Below are 16,091 nucleotides of genomic sequence, written 5' to 3' on the forward strand. Positions count from 1 at the left end.
AAGGATGTGGATTAAAGGTGGAAAATGTGTGTAGTGAAATAGTGAAAAATGTTGTGTGAAATATGAAAGTGAAGTTTGTCAAAGTAAATTGTTGAAATAGTGCAACGTGGTGTGAAAATGTCATGTGAGGTTCTGGTGAAAACATCGCAATGTGAAGTAGTTTGTGCAGGAAAACGACCTGAGAAAAGTAAGTAGAGTAAATTAGTGCAGTAATAATCTCTGTGTGGATTATATTGGTGGGATTATTAATCCTAATTCAATGTTATGTATTTGTTGGTGTTTGTCTAAAATGAAGTTGTGTAGAGTTAAGAAAGAGGTCAAAGTTAGAAAGGTGGCTGTAGATGGACGTGTTGTGTGCGTTGCGTCATGACGTCAGCACGTGTAGTTCAGCAGCGTCGTAACGGTGGTTTACGTCAGTGAATGTGGATGATTGACAGGTCGATGTGAAGTATTAAAGTGATAGAATGAGGCTTTTGTTTTCAAATGTGTGTCAATGAGTTAATTAGTAAATAAATTGGCGTAAAAGTGTCTTGTATTTGTCCTCAGAACGACCAGGAACGGTGAATCAGAGCGGGATGTGTTCCCGCAAAGCATGCTGGGAAGTGTAGTTTCTCACCGGAAGCTGTGTTGTCCCTGTGGAAATAACATGTTTAGATAAAGAGCAAAGGTAAGACAGCGTTTGTGAGTGTATTAGTAGAAAGTGAGTTGTTGTGTAGCTGTTAAATTGTGTCTGTGTAACATGAGAATGGACTTGAAGAGGTGTTACGGTACCGGAAGTAGGTTGTAACGTGACGTCTCGAGCGCAGATGCGGAGTGAAAACGCGTCGCTATGGCAACGTCGCAGTGGCGGGAAAACCCCGATTGCGCCGCACCTGAAGGTGATCGTCGCGTTAGAGCAGCAGCCAATCAGCGCGCGCCCTCGCTGCTCTGCGGGCGGGGCTCGCGCAGCTCAAAGAGCGTTCTCCCCCTGAAGCGTCAGCGGAAGCGTCAGTCGGAGTGCGCGTCCCTCCTTGTGTGAAGACCGAATTGGGTAAAGACAAGCATGTCGACCTGCGCATGTCCACCGAGCACTGGCCGCCGGGGCCGCCGAACTCTGCCGGATCCAGGTCAGACCCGGAGCGTCTCTCTGAGCTCCTGGAGCTTCTCTGAAGCCTCGTCTGTGCAGCTTCTCTTCTTCTTTAACCTCGTTTTCTTATCTTCTTGTTCCTTGTGTGTACAGGTGATCATGTGGCTGCACATCTTCTTCCTGCTGCACCTGAGGATCTTCAGCTCTGGAACCTCCTCAAACCCTCTGCACACCTGCAAACATCTAGTGCGTTGGGTGTTTCTACACATGGTTTGTTTGTTTCACTTGAGTTTCCTGGACCTTCTGCCAGGGAAATGTCTTCATGTCTTCACCCTGCACCAAGGTTCTTCAGCCGTCGTCTTCAGGGAACTCAGGCCTATCACGTCTGAGATGTTGCACTAGCTTCAAACAGTGTTTTTAGAGCTGGGGAACATCTCAGACATGATAGGGCCGAGTTCCTTGAGGACCATGGCTGAAGAACCTTAGTTTACTCCAAACTTCTGCAATCCTGGTCCTGGAGAACCACCGTCCTCCATCTTTGAGACGGTTCCTCACTCCACCACAGCTGATTCTGCCGAGCTCCTTGATGAGCTGCACATTTGAATCAGGTGTGCAGGAGTGAGGAAACATCTCAAAGATGGAGGACGGTGGTTCTCCAGGTCCAGGATTGCAGAAGTTTGGAGTAAACTTTAAAGCACACACACACACACACACACCTACATGTCTTTAGCACATTGTGGGGACCACACTCGTGACCGGGGCATAATGTCCCCACAAGGAAAAATGTCCCCACAATAAAGGTGTTTTGCCAGGGGGTTGGTCCACACAAGGATAGAAAGACAAGAGCGCACACACACACACACACACACACACACACACACTCTATTTATCTGTATGCATCATGTGCCACCCGGTGGTCAAACGTGTCCATTACACCACTCGTTCCTCATTTAGGCATAAAATCCACACAAAACCTCATAGAGAAAACCAGTGATTTTAGCTCACAGGGACACAGGAGCTGCTGGTCCTCTGCTGCCTCGTGTGGTCACTTTGTGTCACTGAGTTAAGTCTAAATGAAATATTTTTAAAGCCGAATTTTACAAAATCAGACGTTTGAACTTAGTGATGGAGGCAGCAGTGGATCAACAACTCCTGTGAACTCCTGTGTGCTGTGATGTTAAAATCACTGGTTTTCTCTATGGGCTTTGGTGTGGGAGAGTGAGTGGTTTACAAACCACAGTTTCCTGTTGTTTTTGACACTTGTGTCCCTGTGAGATGTTTTTGTGACGTAGTTTTAAATTGTTTGTTGATGAAGAAAAGTGTTAAAAAATACTCACAGCGTGTGGAGCTGATGACTGTGGTAACATCGCTTTTTACTTCTTCGTTGTTTTTTTATTTGACTGAAGCTCAGCGCTGGTTCAAAACTCTGGTTTTCCCTTTTCCAGGAGCAGAGTAAAAGAATGGGAGGAAGCAGGGGGCGGAGACTGAGTGAGTGTGTGTGTGTGTGTGAGACATCATTTACACTCATTACAGCAGCTGTCAGTTTACAGCAGCAGCGTTAGCCGCTTTTATAGACGGGCGTCTTAAAGGGGCCACGCGTTGAGTAACGAGCATAAGGCTTAGCGACGGTGGCGTTCTTAGTTCTCCTAATGCTTGTTTTCCTATTTACTGCCACCCTGGCTTAGCCAGTTTAGCTAACCTAGCGCACAAAGCTAAAAATGTATCGCAAATTGTTAGCCTACCTAGCTTCTACGGCTAATAATATTTTGCTAACGCCAGCTAAATCCTGTTCATCAACTCTGACTTAGCTTCCTTTAGCCAACCTAGCGCACGAAGCTAAAAATGTATCGCAAATTGTTAGCTAACCTAGCTTCTACGGCTAATAATATTTTGCTAACGCTAGCTAAATCCTGTTCATCAACTCTGACTTGGCTTCCTTTAGCTAACCTAGCGCACAAAGCTAAAATTGTATCGCAAACGTTAGCTCTAAACCCTGATCCAGATCAGCAACTCTGACTTAGCTACCTTTGCTAACCTAGCTTCTGCGGCTAATAATATTTTGCGAACGTTAGCTACATCCTGTTCATCAACTCGTATTGCAAATGTTAGCTAAGCCCTGATCCAGATCAACAACTCTGACTTTGTTAACCCAGTTAACCCAATTTCTGAAGCTAATACTATTTTTGCTTGTTAGCGGAACTGATCACCAACGCTGGCTTGGCTTCCTTTGCTAACCTAGCTTCTAAAGCTAATAATATATTGCTAGTTAGCTGAACTGTCATCACCAACTCTGAGTTAGCTTCCTTTACTAACATAGCTTCTGAAGCTTATAATGTTTTTGCTAGCTAGCCGAACTGATCACCAACTCTGACTTAGCTTCCTTTGCTAACCTAGCTTCTACAGGTGATAATGTTTTGCTATTGTTAGCAAACACACACCAATACATTTAATTACATCCTTTGTGTATTATTTTGACAAACAACAACAATGAAACACAGAATCACAGCACAAAACAATAGTTTATTTTTGTCAATCTAATATATATAATATATTATAAACAGGAAAAACAATATTTTCATTGTTCAAAATCCACAACACCACAAAACAGAAGCTAACACGACTTTCTAAAACTATTTAAAACATTACAATATAAATAGAGCAACTTCAAATTCATCACAGTGAGGTTTTTTGTTTTTTTTTACATGTTCATTGGATGATGATATTATAAATGAACTAAACCAGATTTCCCAGTAAGAAGGAGAACGCTGCTCCCAGAGCCAGACCCAGGACCAGGAAGAAGGTCATCAGAGATCCAGCGGTCTCACAGTCCAGACTACAACACAACGACCTGACACACACACACATGGTAAATATATATTCAAATACAAAACAATAAAGCTAAAAATGTGTTGCTAATGTTGGCTAAACCCTGGTCAACAATCCTGACATAGCTACCTTTGATAACCTAGCTGTAAAGCTAAAAATGTGTTGCTAATGTCGGCTAAACCCTGGTTCACGCACTCTGACTAAGCTACCTTTGCTAACCTAGCTCGTAAAGCTAAAACTGTCTTGCTAATGTTGGCTAAACCCTGGTTCACACACTCTGACTAAGCTACCTTTGCTAACCTAGCTCGTAAAGCTAAAAATGTCTTGCTAATGTTACCTAAACCCTGATCACCAATTCTGACTTAGCTATCTTGACTTACTTAGCTCATGAAGATAAACATGTCTTGCTAATGTTGGCTAAACCCTGGTTCTCATACTCTGACTAAGCTACCTTTACTAACCTAGCTCGTAAAGCTAAAAATGTATTGCAAATGTTTGCTTAACCCTGGTCAGCAATCCTGACTTAGCTACCTTTGATAAACTAGCTCGTAAAGCTAAACATGTCTTGCTAATGTTGGCTAAACCCTGGTTCACACACTCTGACTAAGCTACCTTTGCTAACCTAGCTCGTAAAGCTAAAACTGTCTTGCTAATGTTGGCGAAACCCTGGTTCACGCACTCTGACTAAGCTAAATTTGCTAACCTAGCTCGTAAAGCTAAAAATGTCTTGCTAATGTTAACTAAACCCTGACCACCAATTCTGACTTAGCTATCTTTACTAACTTAGCTCATGAAGATAAACATGTCTTGCTAATGTTGGCTAAACCTGGTTCACACACTCTGACTAAGCTACCTTTGCTAACCTAGCTCGTAAAGCTAAACATGTCTTGCTAATCTTGGCTAAACCCCGGTTAACCCTCTCTGACTTACGTTATCGGCTTCACAAGCGAAGCTAGCTCCGTTGCTAACGTCAGCTAAGGCTTAATCGCGACCTGACATCATGAATCGTCTCCTCTGACTTAGCTACCGCGGCTAGGTTAGCTAGAACCGCTGTTGCTAGCAGCGAGACTCACTGTGGAGCGTAGGCCATGCATAGGGTTGCCAGGTAACCGTTGGTGAAGGAGAACAAGACCATGATGACGATGAAGGCGCCGTCGTTGGTGAAGACGACGGGAAACCTGGAGTTCTCGATGTTACACATCATGAGCAGAGGGATGAAGACCAGGCGAGCTAGCACGGCGGCAGGAAACAGGAAGCTGTCCTTCGACGGCTACGGACATTTGGAAAACACAACAAAGAGTCAGCGAGGCGTAAACAGGAAGCAGTTTGCTACTTAGCTTTACGTTCGTCCACACTGAAGGGCAACCCTAACCTTTTCAAAATAAGACTCATTTTATGTTTATCCACACTGAAGCACAACCCTCCTTTTCAAAATAAGGCTAAGTTTATGGTTGTCCATACAATAACACAACCCTGTGGTTTTCAAAATAAGGCTAATTTTCTGTTTATCCACATTAAAACACAACCCAGGTTTTCAGAATAAAAGTCTCATTTTCAGTCTGTCCATACGATAAAACAACCCCGTGGTTTTCAAAATAAAAGTCTATCTTCAGTCTGTCCATACGATAAAACAACCACACGGTTTTCAGAATAAAAGTCTCATTTTCAGTCTGTCCATACGATAACACAACCCCACGGTTTTCAAATTAAAGTCTAATTTTCAGTCTTTCCATACTAAAAACAACCCCACGGTTTTCAGAATAAAAGTCTCATTTTCAGTCTGTCCATACGAAAAAACAACCCCAAGGTTTTCAAAATAAAAGTCTCATTTTCAGTCTGTCCATATGATAATACAACCACACGGTTTTCAAAATAAAAGTCTCATTTTCAGTCTGTCCATACGATAAAACAACCCCACGGTTTTCAAAATAAAAGTCTCATTTTCAGTCTGTCCATACGATAAAACAAACTTAGGTTTTCAAAATAAAAGTCTAATTTTCAGTCTGTCCATATGATAAAACAACCCAAGATTTTCAGAATAAAAGTCTCATTTTCAGTCTGTCCATACGATAAAACAACCACACGATTTTCAAAATAAGACTCATTCTGAGGACAGAGACCAGGACTGAGGACAGAGTCCAGACTGAGGACAGAGTCCAGACTGAGGACCAGACTGAGGACAGAGTCCAGACTGAGGACAGAGTCCAGACTGAGGACCAGATTGAGGACAGAGTCCAGACCGAGGACAGAGTCCAGACCGAGGACAGAGTCCAGACTGAGGACAGAGTCTAGACTGAGGACAGAGTCTAGACCAAGGACAGAGTCCAGACTGAGGACAGAGTCTAGACCGAGGACAGAGTCCAGACTGAGGACAGAGTCTAGACCGAGGACAGAGTCCAGACTGAGGACAGAGTCCAGACTGAGGACAGAGTCCAGACTGAGGACAAAGTCCAGACTGAGGACAAAGTCCAGACTCACCCACTGGACCAGAGACGGAGTGCTGCGTCCAACAAAGTCCAAGACGTTAAAGAGCAGGAAACAGCAGACGCAGGTGAAGAGTCGGTCTGTGGGACAGAGACAGCGTTACACTCTAGGACCTGAACTACATTTCCCATCAGCCCCTCTGATGGCGTCTCACCCCAGGTGGCGTTGTCCTTGTAGTGCGTCTGCACTCGCACCGTGATGACGGGAAACACGGACAGTGTGACGGCGAACACCAGCGTGAAGCACAGCGCCATCAGCCAGATCTGTGAGGAAAGTCTTTAACCACTCACTCTGCCACACCAAAGTCCACAGAGAAACCACTGATTTCAGAGTAGATTTTGGAATTTGAAGTAGATTTTTGGAATTTGAAGTAGATTTTGGAATTTGAAGTAGATTTCTGAACTTTAAGTAGATTTTGGAATTTAAGTAGATTTTGGAATTTTAAGTAGATTTTGGAATTTTAAGTAGATTTCTGAACTTTAAGTAGATTTTGGAATTTTAAGAAGATTATGGAACTTTGAGTAGATTTCTGAACTTTAAGTAGATTTTGGAATTTTGAGTAGATTTTGGAATTTTGAGTATATTTTGGAATTTTGAGTAGATTTCTGAACTTTGTATATTTTGGAATTTTAAGTAGATTTTGGAATTTTGAGTAGATTTTGGAATTTTGAGTAGATTTCTGAACCTTGAGTAGATTTTGGAATTTTAAGTAGATTTTGAAATTTTGAGTAGATTTTGGAATTTTGAGTAGATTTCTGAACTTTGAGTATATTTTGGAATTTTAAGTAGATTTTGGAATTTTGAGTTTATTTTGGAATTTTGAGTAGATTTTGGAATTTTAAGTAGATTTTGGAATTTTGAGTAGATTTTGGAATTTTGAGTAGATTTCTGAACTTTGAGTATATTTTGGAATTTTAAGTAGATTTTGGAATTTTGAGTTTATTTTGGAATTTTGAGTAGATTTTGGAATTTTAAGTAGATTTTGGAATTTTAATTCGATTTTGGAATTTTAAGTAGTTTTTTGAACTTTAATTAGATTTTGCAATATTAAGTCGATTTTGGAATTTGAGTAGATTTTGGAAATCTAAGTCGTATTTTGAGTCTTTTTAACGTTAATCTACAGTTGGACATTGTTGTCTTGGACGACGAGCTCATGACTCCTCAGTGACGACACTCTCTGACCAATCACAGGCCTTCAGAGTGGTGATGTCGCACGTTAGCATTAGCTTAGCTGAGCCTGGTCAGAACAGGAAGTCAAAGAAAGGTGAGTTCACCTTCTTGAAGACGGCCAGAACCGACATGCGACTCTGCTGAGACTTTCCCTCCAGGTCCTCGTCGTTTATGACCTTTATCTCTGAAGAGAGAAGAAGAAAAGGACGTGAACGATCTGTGTCTGTATGATGATGATGATGAAGATGATGAAGATGAAGATGAAGATGAAGATGATGATGGTGATGAAGGTTACAGACCTGAGCTGCTGAGGAGTTCCAGTGTCTTCACCACTTCAGTCTGTGTGTTGTTCAGGTAGAAACGAGCAAACTCCTGCAGAGACACACACACACACACACACACACACACATGGTTTTAAAACACACACACACGGCACTCACACAATCATGTCTTCATGACATCGTAACGTGACTTTAAATATCGTGATAATATCATATCATGACAATATAGCATTGTGACTTAGATATCGCGATAATATAGTATCGTAACTTAAATATTGTGATGATATCGTATTGTGACAATATAGCATCGTGACTTAGATATCGTGATAGTATAGTATCGTGACTTAAATATCGTGATGATATCACGTGACAATATAGCATCGTGGCGAAGATGTCGTGATAATATTGTATTGTGATGATATAGTATCGTTACATAAATATCGTGATACTATCGCATCGCGACAACATAGCATTGTTACTTAAATATCGTGATAATATGGTATTGTGATAATGTAGTATTGTGAGTTAAATATCGTGAAGATATATCGTATTGTGAGTTAAATATCGTTAAGGTGTCATATCGTGACTTTCATAACGCAAAGATATTGTATTGTCTTATCGTGATAATGTAGTATCGTTACTTAAATATCGTCATAATATCGTATCGTGACAATATAGCATCGTGACTTAGATGTCGTGATGATATCGCATTGTGATAATGTAGTATCGTGAGTTAAATATCGTAAAGATATATATCGTGACTTAAATATCGTGATAATTTCGTATTGTGAGTTAAATATCGTGATAATATCATATTGCGAGTTAAATATCGTAAAGATATATCGTGACTTAAATATCATGATAATATCGTATTTAGAGTTAAATATCGTGATAATATCATATTGCGAGTTAAATATCGTAAAGATATATCGTGACTTAAATATCGTGATAATATCGTATTTAGAGTTAAATATCGTGATAATATCGTATTTAGAGTTAAATATCGTGATAATATCATATTGCGAGTTAAATATCGTAAAGATATATCGTGACTTAAATATCGTGATAATATCGTATTTAAATATCGTGATAATATCGTATTTAGAGTTAAATATCGTGATAATATCATATTGCGAGTTAAATATCGTAAAGATATATATCGTGACTTAAATATCGTGATAATATCGTATTTAGAGTTAAATATCGTGATAATATCATATTGCGAGTTAAATATCGTAAAGATATATCGTGACTTAAATATCGTGATAATATCGTATTTAGAGTTAAATATCGTGATAATATCATATTGCGAGTTAAATATCGTAAAGATATATCGTGACTTAAATATCGTGATAATATCGTATTTAGAGTTAAATATCGTGATAATATCATATTGCGAGTTAAATATCGTAAAGATATATCGTAACTTAAATATCGTGATAATATCGTATTGTGACTTAAATATCATGATAATATCGTATTGTGACTTAAATATCGTACAGATATATCGTGACTTAAATATCGTGATAATATCGTATTGTGAGTTAAACATCGTGAAGATGTCATATCGTGACTTACGTGTCGCAAAAGATATTGTATTGACTTAAATATCGCGATGATTTTACTGAGTTGGAACGTTCCGACTTTGTGTGCGTGTGTTGTCACCTCCTCACCAGGTGTGGCAGCACCAGGTAACAGAGCAGAGTCACCAGAGTGGCCACACATGGAGTGATGAAGTATCCCAGCGCTGCCGAGCTTTTACCTGCGTTACCTGTGAACGCAAGAAAAACAGATGACCACCCCAGGGTGTGTGTGTGTGTGTGTGTGTGTGTGTGTGTGACAAACATTTACCTTAGCGCTGTTTGTTTGCACTCATTTACATTTAAAAAGCGCTTTATAGTGTTTTTTTTGTTTGTTTGTTTTTTTTACGACTCCGGTTTCCCGCGTGGTTCGGAAAAACGGGAGTTTACGGCGATACTCACTCAGGAGGGCGAAGAGCATGGCGACGGCGGGGAAGATGCCGGCCAATCCCTGACCGCTCATGAACACGGTGCTGTAGCGCTGAGGAAACATGCCGACCATTCCAAACAGACTGCCCTGCAGCACCGCGCTGCACACTGCGCACACACACACACACACACACACACAGGTGAGCGTTAGCTACAAAGACGTCGCTAACAACCACAACGTCGTTTTTTAAATCCACTCACTGTTGATGAACCAGATGGTCGCCATGGTGACGGAGAAGAAGGTGTCGGGTGGCATGGGGATCTCCACCAGGACGGCGGTGAGCGAGAACAGCAGGAAGACGCCGCACATGCTAACGATCACGCGGATGCGTTCACGCACCCTGCGCGGAGAAAGAGTGCGGCGGCGTCGTTAGCGGAAGAGCGCGGCGATATCGTATCGTTACTTCAACATTGGGATAATATCGTATTGTGACAATGTAGCATCGTGACTTAGATATCGGGATAATATCGTATCGTGACAATATAGCATCGTGACCTAGATGTGGGGATAATATCTTATCGTTACTTAAATATTGCGATAATAGTCTATTGTGACAATATAGCATCGTGACTTAGATATCGGGATAATATCGTATCGTGACAATGTAGCATCTTGACTTAGATATCGGGATAATATCGTATCGTGACAATGTAGCATCGTGACTTAGATATCTTGATATCGTATCGTTACTTAAATATCGTGATAATAGTGTATCGTGACAATGTAGCATCGTGACTTAGATATCGGGATGATATCATATCTTTTCTTAAATATTGTGAAGATATCATATCGTTACGTAAATATCGTGATAATATTGTATCGTGACTTAGATATCATGATGTATCGTTACTTAAATATCGTGATAATAGTGTATAGTGACAATATAGCATCGTGACTTAGATATCGTGATGTATCGTTACTTTAATATCGTGATAATATTGTATCGTGACTTAGATATTGTGATGTATCGTTACTTAAATATCGTGATATATAGTGGCTCATGACAATATAGCATTGTGACTTAGATATCGGGATAATATTGTATCGTGACAATGTAGCATTGTGACTTAGCTATCGGGATGATATCCTATCTTTACTTAAATATCGTGATGATATCGTATCGTTACTTGAATATCGTGATTATATTGTATCTTGACTTAGATATCGTGATGTATCGTTACTTAAATATCGCGATAATATCGTATAGTGACAATGTAGCATCGTGACTTAGACATCGCGATGATATTGCATCGTGACAATATAGCATCGCGACTTGCATATTGTGATATCGTATCGTAACTTGAATATCGCGATGATATCGTATCGCGATCCCCCCCCCCTCCCCCCCGCCGTACTACGTGATTCTTTACGTTAAAAAGAGCCAAACAGACTAAAGTTGACGTACCACTGATGCAGCAGAGAGTTGAGCAGCGTGAAGACGAGCAGCGGCAGCTGGGAGAGCAGCGTCATCCAGCTGTCGTACTGATAGTCTTTCGTCACGGCGCCCGACGTCGTGTTGGCGGTGACGTTGGGGATTTTGAGGCGCTCATTGAAGTACTGTCGACAGAAGAAAGTGGAACGTTGCCAGGAAAGTTGCCAGGAAACTTCCCCCTCAGGACACTTTGTTTCAGTAAAACAGTGAAGAAGCTAGAAACCTGTCTCGCTGTTTGATTTTCCCTCATGAGCAAATGTTTGCCTACGTTTGTTTGAATCCCCGTGGGGACTTTCTTTGACGGAAGGTAAGACATAAACACAGGAAACGCATGACTGGAAAGTGCTGCTCACTCTCCCACACCAAAGTCCATTGAGCTCACAGGATTTGTTGATATTGTGATGTATCGTTACTTAAATATCGTGATATATAGTGGCTCATGACAATATAGCATCGTGACTACGATATCGGGATAATATTGTACCGTGACAATGTAGCATTGTGTCTTAGATATCGGGATAATATTGTATCGTGACAATGTAGCATCGTGACTTAGATATCGGGATGATATATCTTTACTTAAATATCGTGATGATATCGTATCGTTACTTGGATATCATGATGATATCGTATAGTTTTTTAAATATCATGATAATATTGTATCGTGACTTAGATATCGTGATGTATCGTTACTTAAATATCGCTATAATATCGTATAGTGACAATGTAGCATCGTGACTTAGACATTGCGATTTTAGCGATTTTTAGCTCACAGGAGTTGTTGATATCGTGATGTATCGTTACTTAAATATCGTGATAATATTGTATCGTGACTTAGATATCGTGATGTATTGTTACTTAAATATCGTGATATATAGTGGCTCATGACAATATAGCATCGTGACTACGATATCGGGATAATATTGTACCGTGACAATGTAGCATTGTGTCTTAGATATCGGGATAATATTGTATCGTGACAATGTAGCATCGTGACTTAGATATCGGGATGATATATCTTTACTTAAATATCGTGATGAAGTCGTATCGTTACTTGAATATCGTGATAATATTGTATCGTGACTTAGATATCGTGATGTATTGTTACTTAAATATCGATATAATATCGTATAGTGACAATGTAGCATTGTGACTTAGACATTGTGATGATATTGCGATTTTAGCGATTTTTAGCTGACAGGAGTTGTTGATCCACCGCTGCCTCCGTCACTGACTTACAACGTCTGTGTGTATGTGATGTTAAAATCACTGGTTTTCTCTATGGGCTTTGGTGTGGGAGAGTGAGCGGTTTACAAACCTCAGTTTCCTGTTGTTAAAGTCTGTCTAACAGTGAAATAATGATGACGATGATGATGATGATGATGATGAAGCGACTGTAACCTGAGAGGCTGTGATGAAGAAGTTCCACGGCATCAGAATTCCCACGCCGAGCACAAAGACGATGGCGGCGGCCGCGTACCCGCTGTCAGGGAAACAATCAAACAAACAAACAAACAAACAAACAAACGAGACATTAAAGAACATCATCATCATCATCGTCGTGAACGTTAGGAAACGCCAGCATTTGACCAAACAAGTAAAACGACGATTACACTCACCGGTCAGCAGGGGGCGTGTTTTTCTTCTCAAGGCTCATTTTTTTTTGTTCTGTTTATTTGTGAACGCACAAACAATGCAGTCATGAGGACATTTTCATAAAGTGAGGACATTTTCAAAAAGTGTGGACGTTTTCAAAAAGTGAGGACATTTTTAAAAAGTGAGGACATTTTCAAAAAGTGAGGACATTTTCAAAAAGTGGGGACATTTTCAAAAAGTGGGGACATTTTCAAAAAGTGGGGACATTTTCAAAAATGAAAATATTTTTGAAAAGTTGACATTTTCAAAAAGTGAGGACATTTTCAAAAAGTGGGGACATTTTTAAAAATTATTTCAAAAAGTTGACATTTTCAAAAATGAAGATATTTTCAAAAAGTGGGGACATTTTTGAAAAGTGTGGACATTTTCAAAAATGAAAATATTTTCAAAAAGTTGACATTTTCAAAAATGAAGATATTTTCAAAAAGTGGGGACATTTTTTAAAAGTGAGGACATTTTCAAAAAGTGAGGACATTTTCAAAAAGTGGGGACATTTTTAAAAATTATTTCAAAAAGTTGACATTTTCAAAAATGACGATATTTTCAAAAAGTGGGGACATTTTTAAAAAGTGAGGACATTTTCATGAAGTGAGGACATTTTTAAAAAATTATTTCAAAAACGATATTTTCAATAAGTGAGGACATTTTCAAAAAATGAGGACATTTTCAAAAATGAAGATATTTTCAAAAAGTGATGACATTGTCAAAAAGTTGACATTTTCAAAAAGTTGATATTTTCTAAAAGTGAGGACATTTGAGTAAAAACAAAAAGTATTTTTTGAATTTTCCTGTGAAGTGAACTTATGAGCTCTAATATTCTATATTTGCATATAAACAATAATAATAAGAATACACTAACCTAATCTAATCTACACTTTCTAACGCTTTCATTCGCTTTAATCTGTTTGTAATCTGTAAAAAATACTTATTTTGGTGACGCTTTTGTTCATTTTTAAACACAAATACCTGTGTGTGTGTGTGTGTGTGTGTGTGTGTGTAGGACAAAGGAGACACACTCACCTGGAGAGACGGAGCGCACAGGTGTGAACTGACAATCCTGACGTCCGCGCCCTGAGCTGCTCTCAGTGTGACGCATGCTCAGTAAACCACACGGAGGCAGGTCCTCAGGTGTGTGTGTGTGTGTGTGTGTGTACAAACAAAGATCATACACTTTAAGTGCAGTTGTGTGAATTGTTGTCTTTCTCATGCTGTATAATTTAAATCAGGGGGCGTGGTCAGCTCTGATGGAGGAGGAGCCTACACGACATTATTATGAATGACTAAGTAAAAATGAATGGATGAATAAATACAGACTTAAATGAAAGAATAGATGAATGGATGAATCAATATATACACGATTAAATAAATAAATGAATAATTATTTTTTTCTCAGAATTATGACTTTAATCTAAGATATATATTTTTTTCTCAGAATTACGACTTTAATCAAAGATATATGATTTTTTTTCTCCGAATTATGACTTTAATCTCACATATATGATTATTTTTCTCAGAATTATGACTTTAATCTAAGATATATGATTTTTTTTCCTCCGAATTACGACTTTAATCTCAGATTTCAGGCTCTTTTATTATTTTATTTTTTTACTTTCTTTCAAAAAAGTTTTTTTTTACTTGTGGTCCTAATCCTCTTCCGTAATGCGTCTATTTCTCTGTTTTATTGTGATTTTTACTCATAGATTACGTGGATTATGACGGATTATGATGACGTTTTCTCCTAATTTTCGTCTTCCTATGTCTTTCTTTTTATCTTTTTTATTAAGACGACTTGTATTTTGAAAAGATCGAGAGGAAGTCGACGCAGTTCCGGAAGTCCCGCCTCCAGCGTGACTCTGATTGGTCGTTTGGAGCAGCGTGGTGCGGACGAGCCAATCAGAGGCGGAGGAGCGGACGAGCACCGGTTTGTCATCAGATCAGAGACGAACACACAAAAGAGCGCTGAGATTTTCTCCTTCTTTTATGAATTATTCGCGAAGTTTTGACTTTAAATCTCACGAAGTTCAGTCAAACGTAAACTTCCGGTGGCGCAGCAGCGGCGAGTGTGTGTTCACGACATTTGTGTCCGGGCAGAAACTTTAAATCCGCGACTCGGACCAGATTTGAAGGAGAAAACCAAACATTTGGGTAAGTTTGTTTTGTCCTCAAACGCAAACACTATATATTAAAATACAAAATACACTTTTCTGCTTCTAAACGAACTGTTTTCGTCGTCAAAGTCGTTTCTACGTCACTTTTTAAATTCACATTTGTTCCACGTTCCAACGTAAAAGAGCCAAACGTTCGAGAATCGCCATTTAAATCACATGCTAATAATGTTTGTGTTTAAAAGATACAATTTTATAAAATTTAAATGTGATTATAATCCAGGTTCAGTCACAATAAGTGGAAATAATGACATGGCAAATCGAAATTATGGCACATAATAATCTAATTAGGAGAAGAAAAAAGACACGTGTGTGACCAAGATGACGTAAAAAGTCAAAATGGTGAAATAAAGGGTTAAAATGACACGTTATATGGGTGACAAAAGGGGACATATTTGTGTCATAAAAGTCAAAGTAATAAGTGATTAAAAAAAACAAATTAAATAAAGACATAACACGTTGGTATTATGGGATAGAAAGTCCTAATTATGAAATAAAAGTTACAATTACAAGTTTAAAAAGTCTAAAACACGGGATTATGAGGAAAAATGGTCATATGGGTGACAAAAAGGACATAATTGTGTCATAAAGTCAACGTGATATGGTTATGGGATCAAATAAAAAGTTGAGAAAAATGTAAAATTACAAGTTAAAAGTCATAATTATGAGGAAAAAAGTTGTACGAGTGACACAAAAGACATAATTATGAGATAAAGAACAAATTCCCAGTTTTAATGTTTTATTTTCATCACTGGTGGAAAATGCTATGTTTATGTTTGTTTACCAAATGTAGAATAATTCATGATATATTCAAGTAATTACACTTACACACTCGTGTGTGTGTGTGTGTGTGTGCTGCGTCCAGCTGTCTCTCCTTTTTGTTCTGTCCACACAAACTGATTAACATGCACCGTCCGAGCAGAGCATCTGTCTGTGCACACGCCGTCTTTGTTTGTCCCATTAACATGTGGACTTTGTCCCTTCCTTCACTTCTTGTTCCA

General features: G+C 39.1%; 1 protein-coding gene across 1 annotated transcript; it reads right to left on the reverse strand.

The window, feature by feature from the left end:
- Window positions 1-3,799: 3,799 nt before the first annotated feature.
- On the reverse strand, window positions 3,800-12,733 carry LOC310940570 (equilibrative nucleoside transporter 2-like; the record flags this gene model as incomplete). Its single annotated transcript, XM_083905559.1, has 11 exons — window positions 12,671-12,733; window positions 11,243-11,394; window positions 10,038-10,177; window positions 9,810-9,944; window positions 9,501-9,598; window positions 7,846-7,918; window positions 7,651-7,730; window positions 6,531-6,639; window positions 6,371-6,456; window positions 4,966-5,162; window positions 3,800-3,899 (listed from the first exon to the last, which is right to left on the reverse strand). Exons 1-11 carry the CDS (start codon window positions 12,701-12,703, stop codon window positions 3,800-3,802), a joined length of 1,203 nt encoding a protein of 400 aa, XP_083761685.1. The 5' UTR covers window positions 12,704-12,733.
- Between the last annotated feature and the right edge of the window lie 3,358 nt (window positions 12,734-16,091).

This window comes from Microchirus variegatus (assembly GCF_963457635.1).
Source record: "Microchirus variegatus genome assembly, chromosome: 19".
NCBI classification, from domain to species: Eukaryota; Metazoa; Chordata; class Actinopteri; order Pleuronectiformes; family Soleidae; genus Microchirus; species Microchirus variegatus.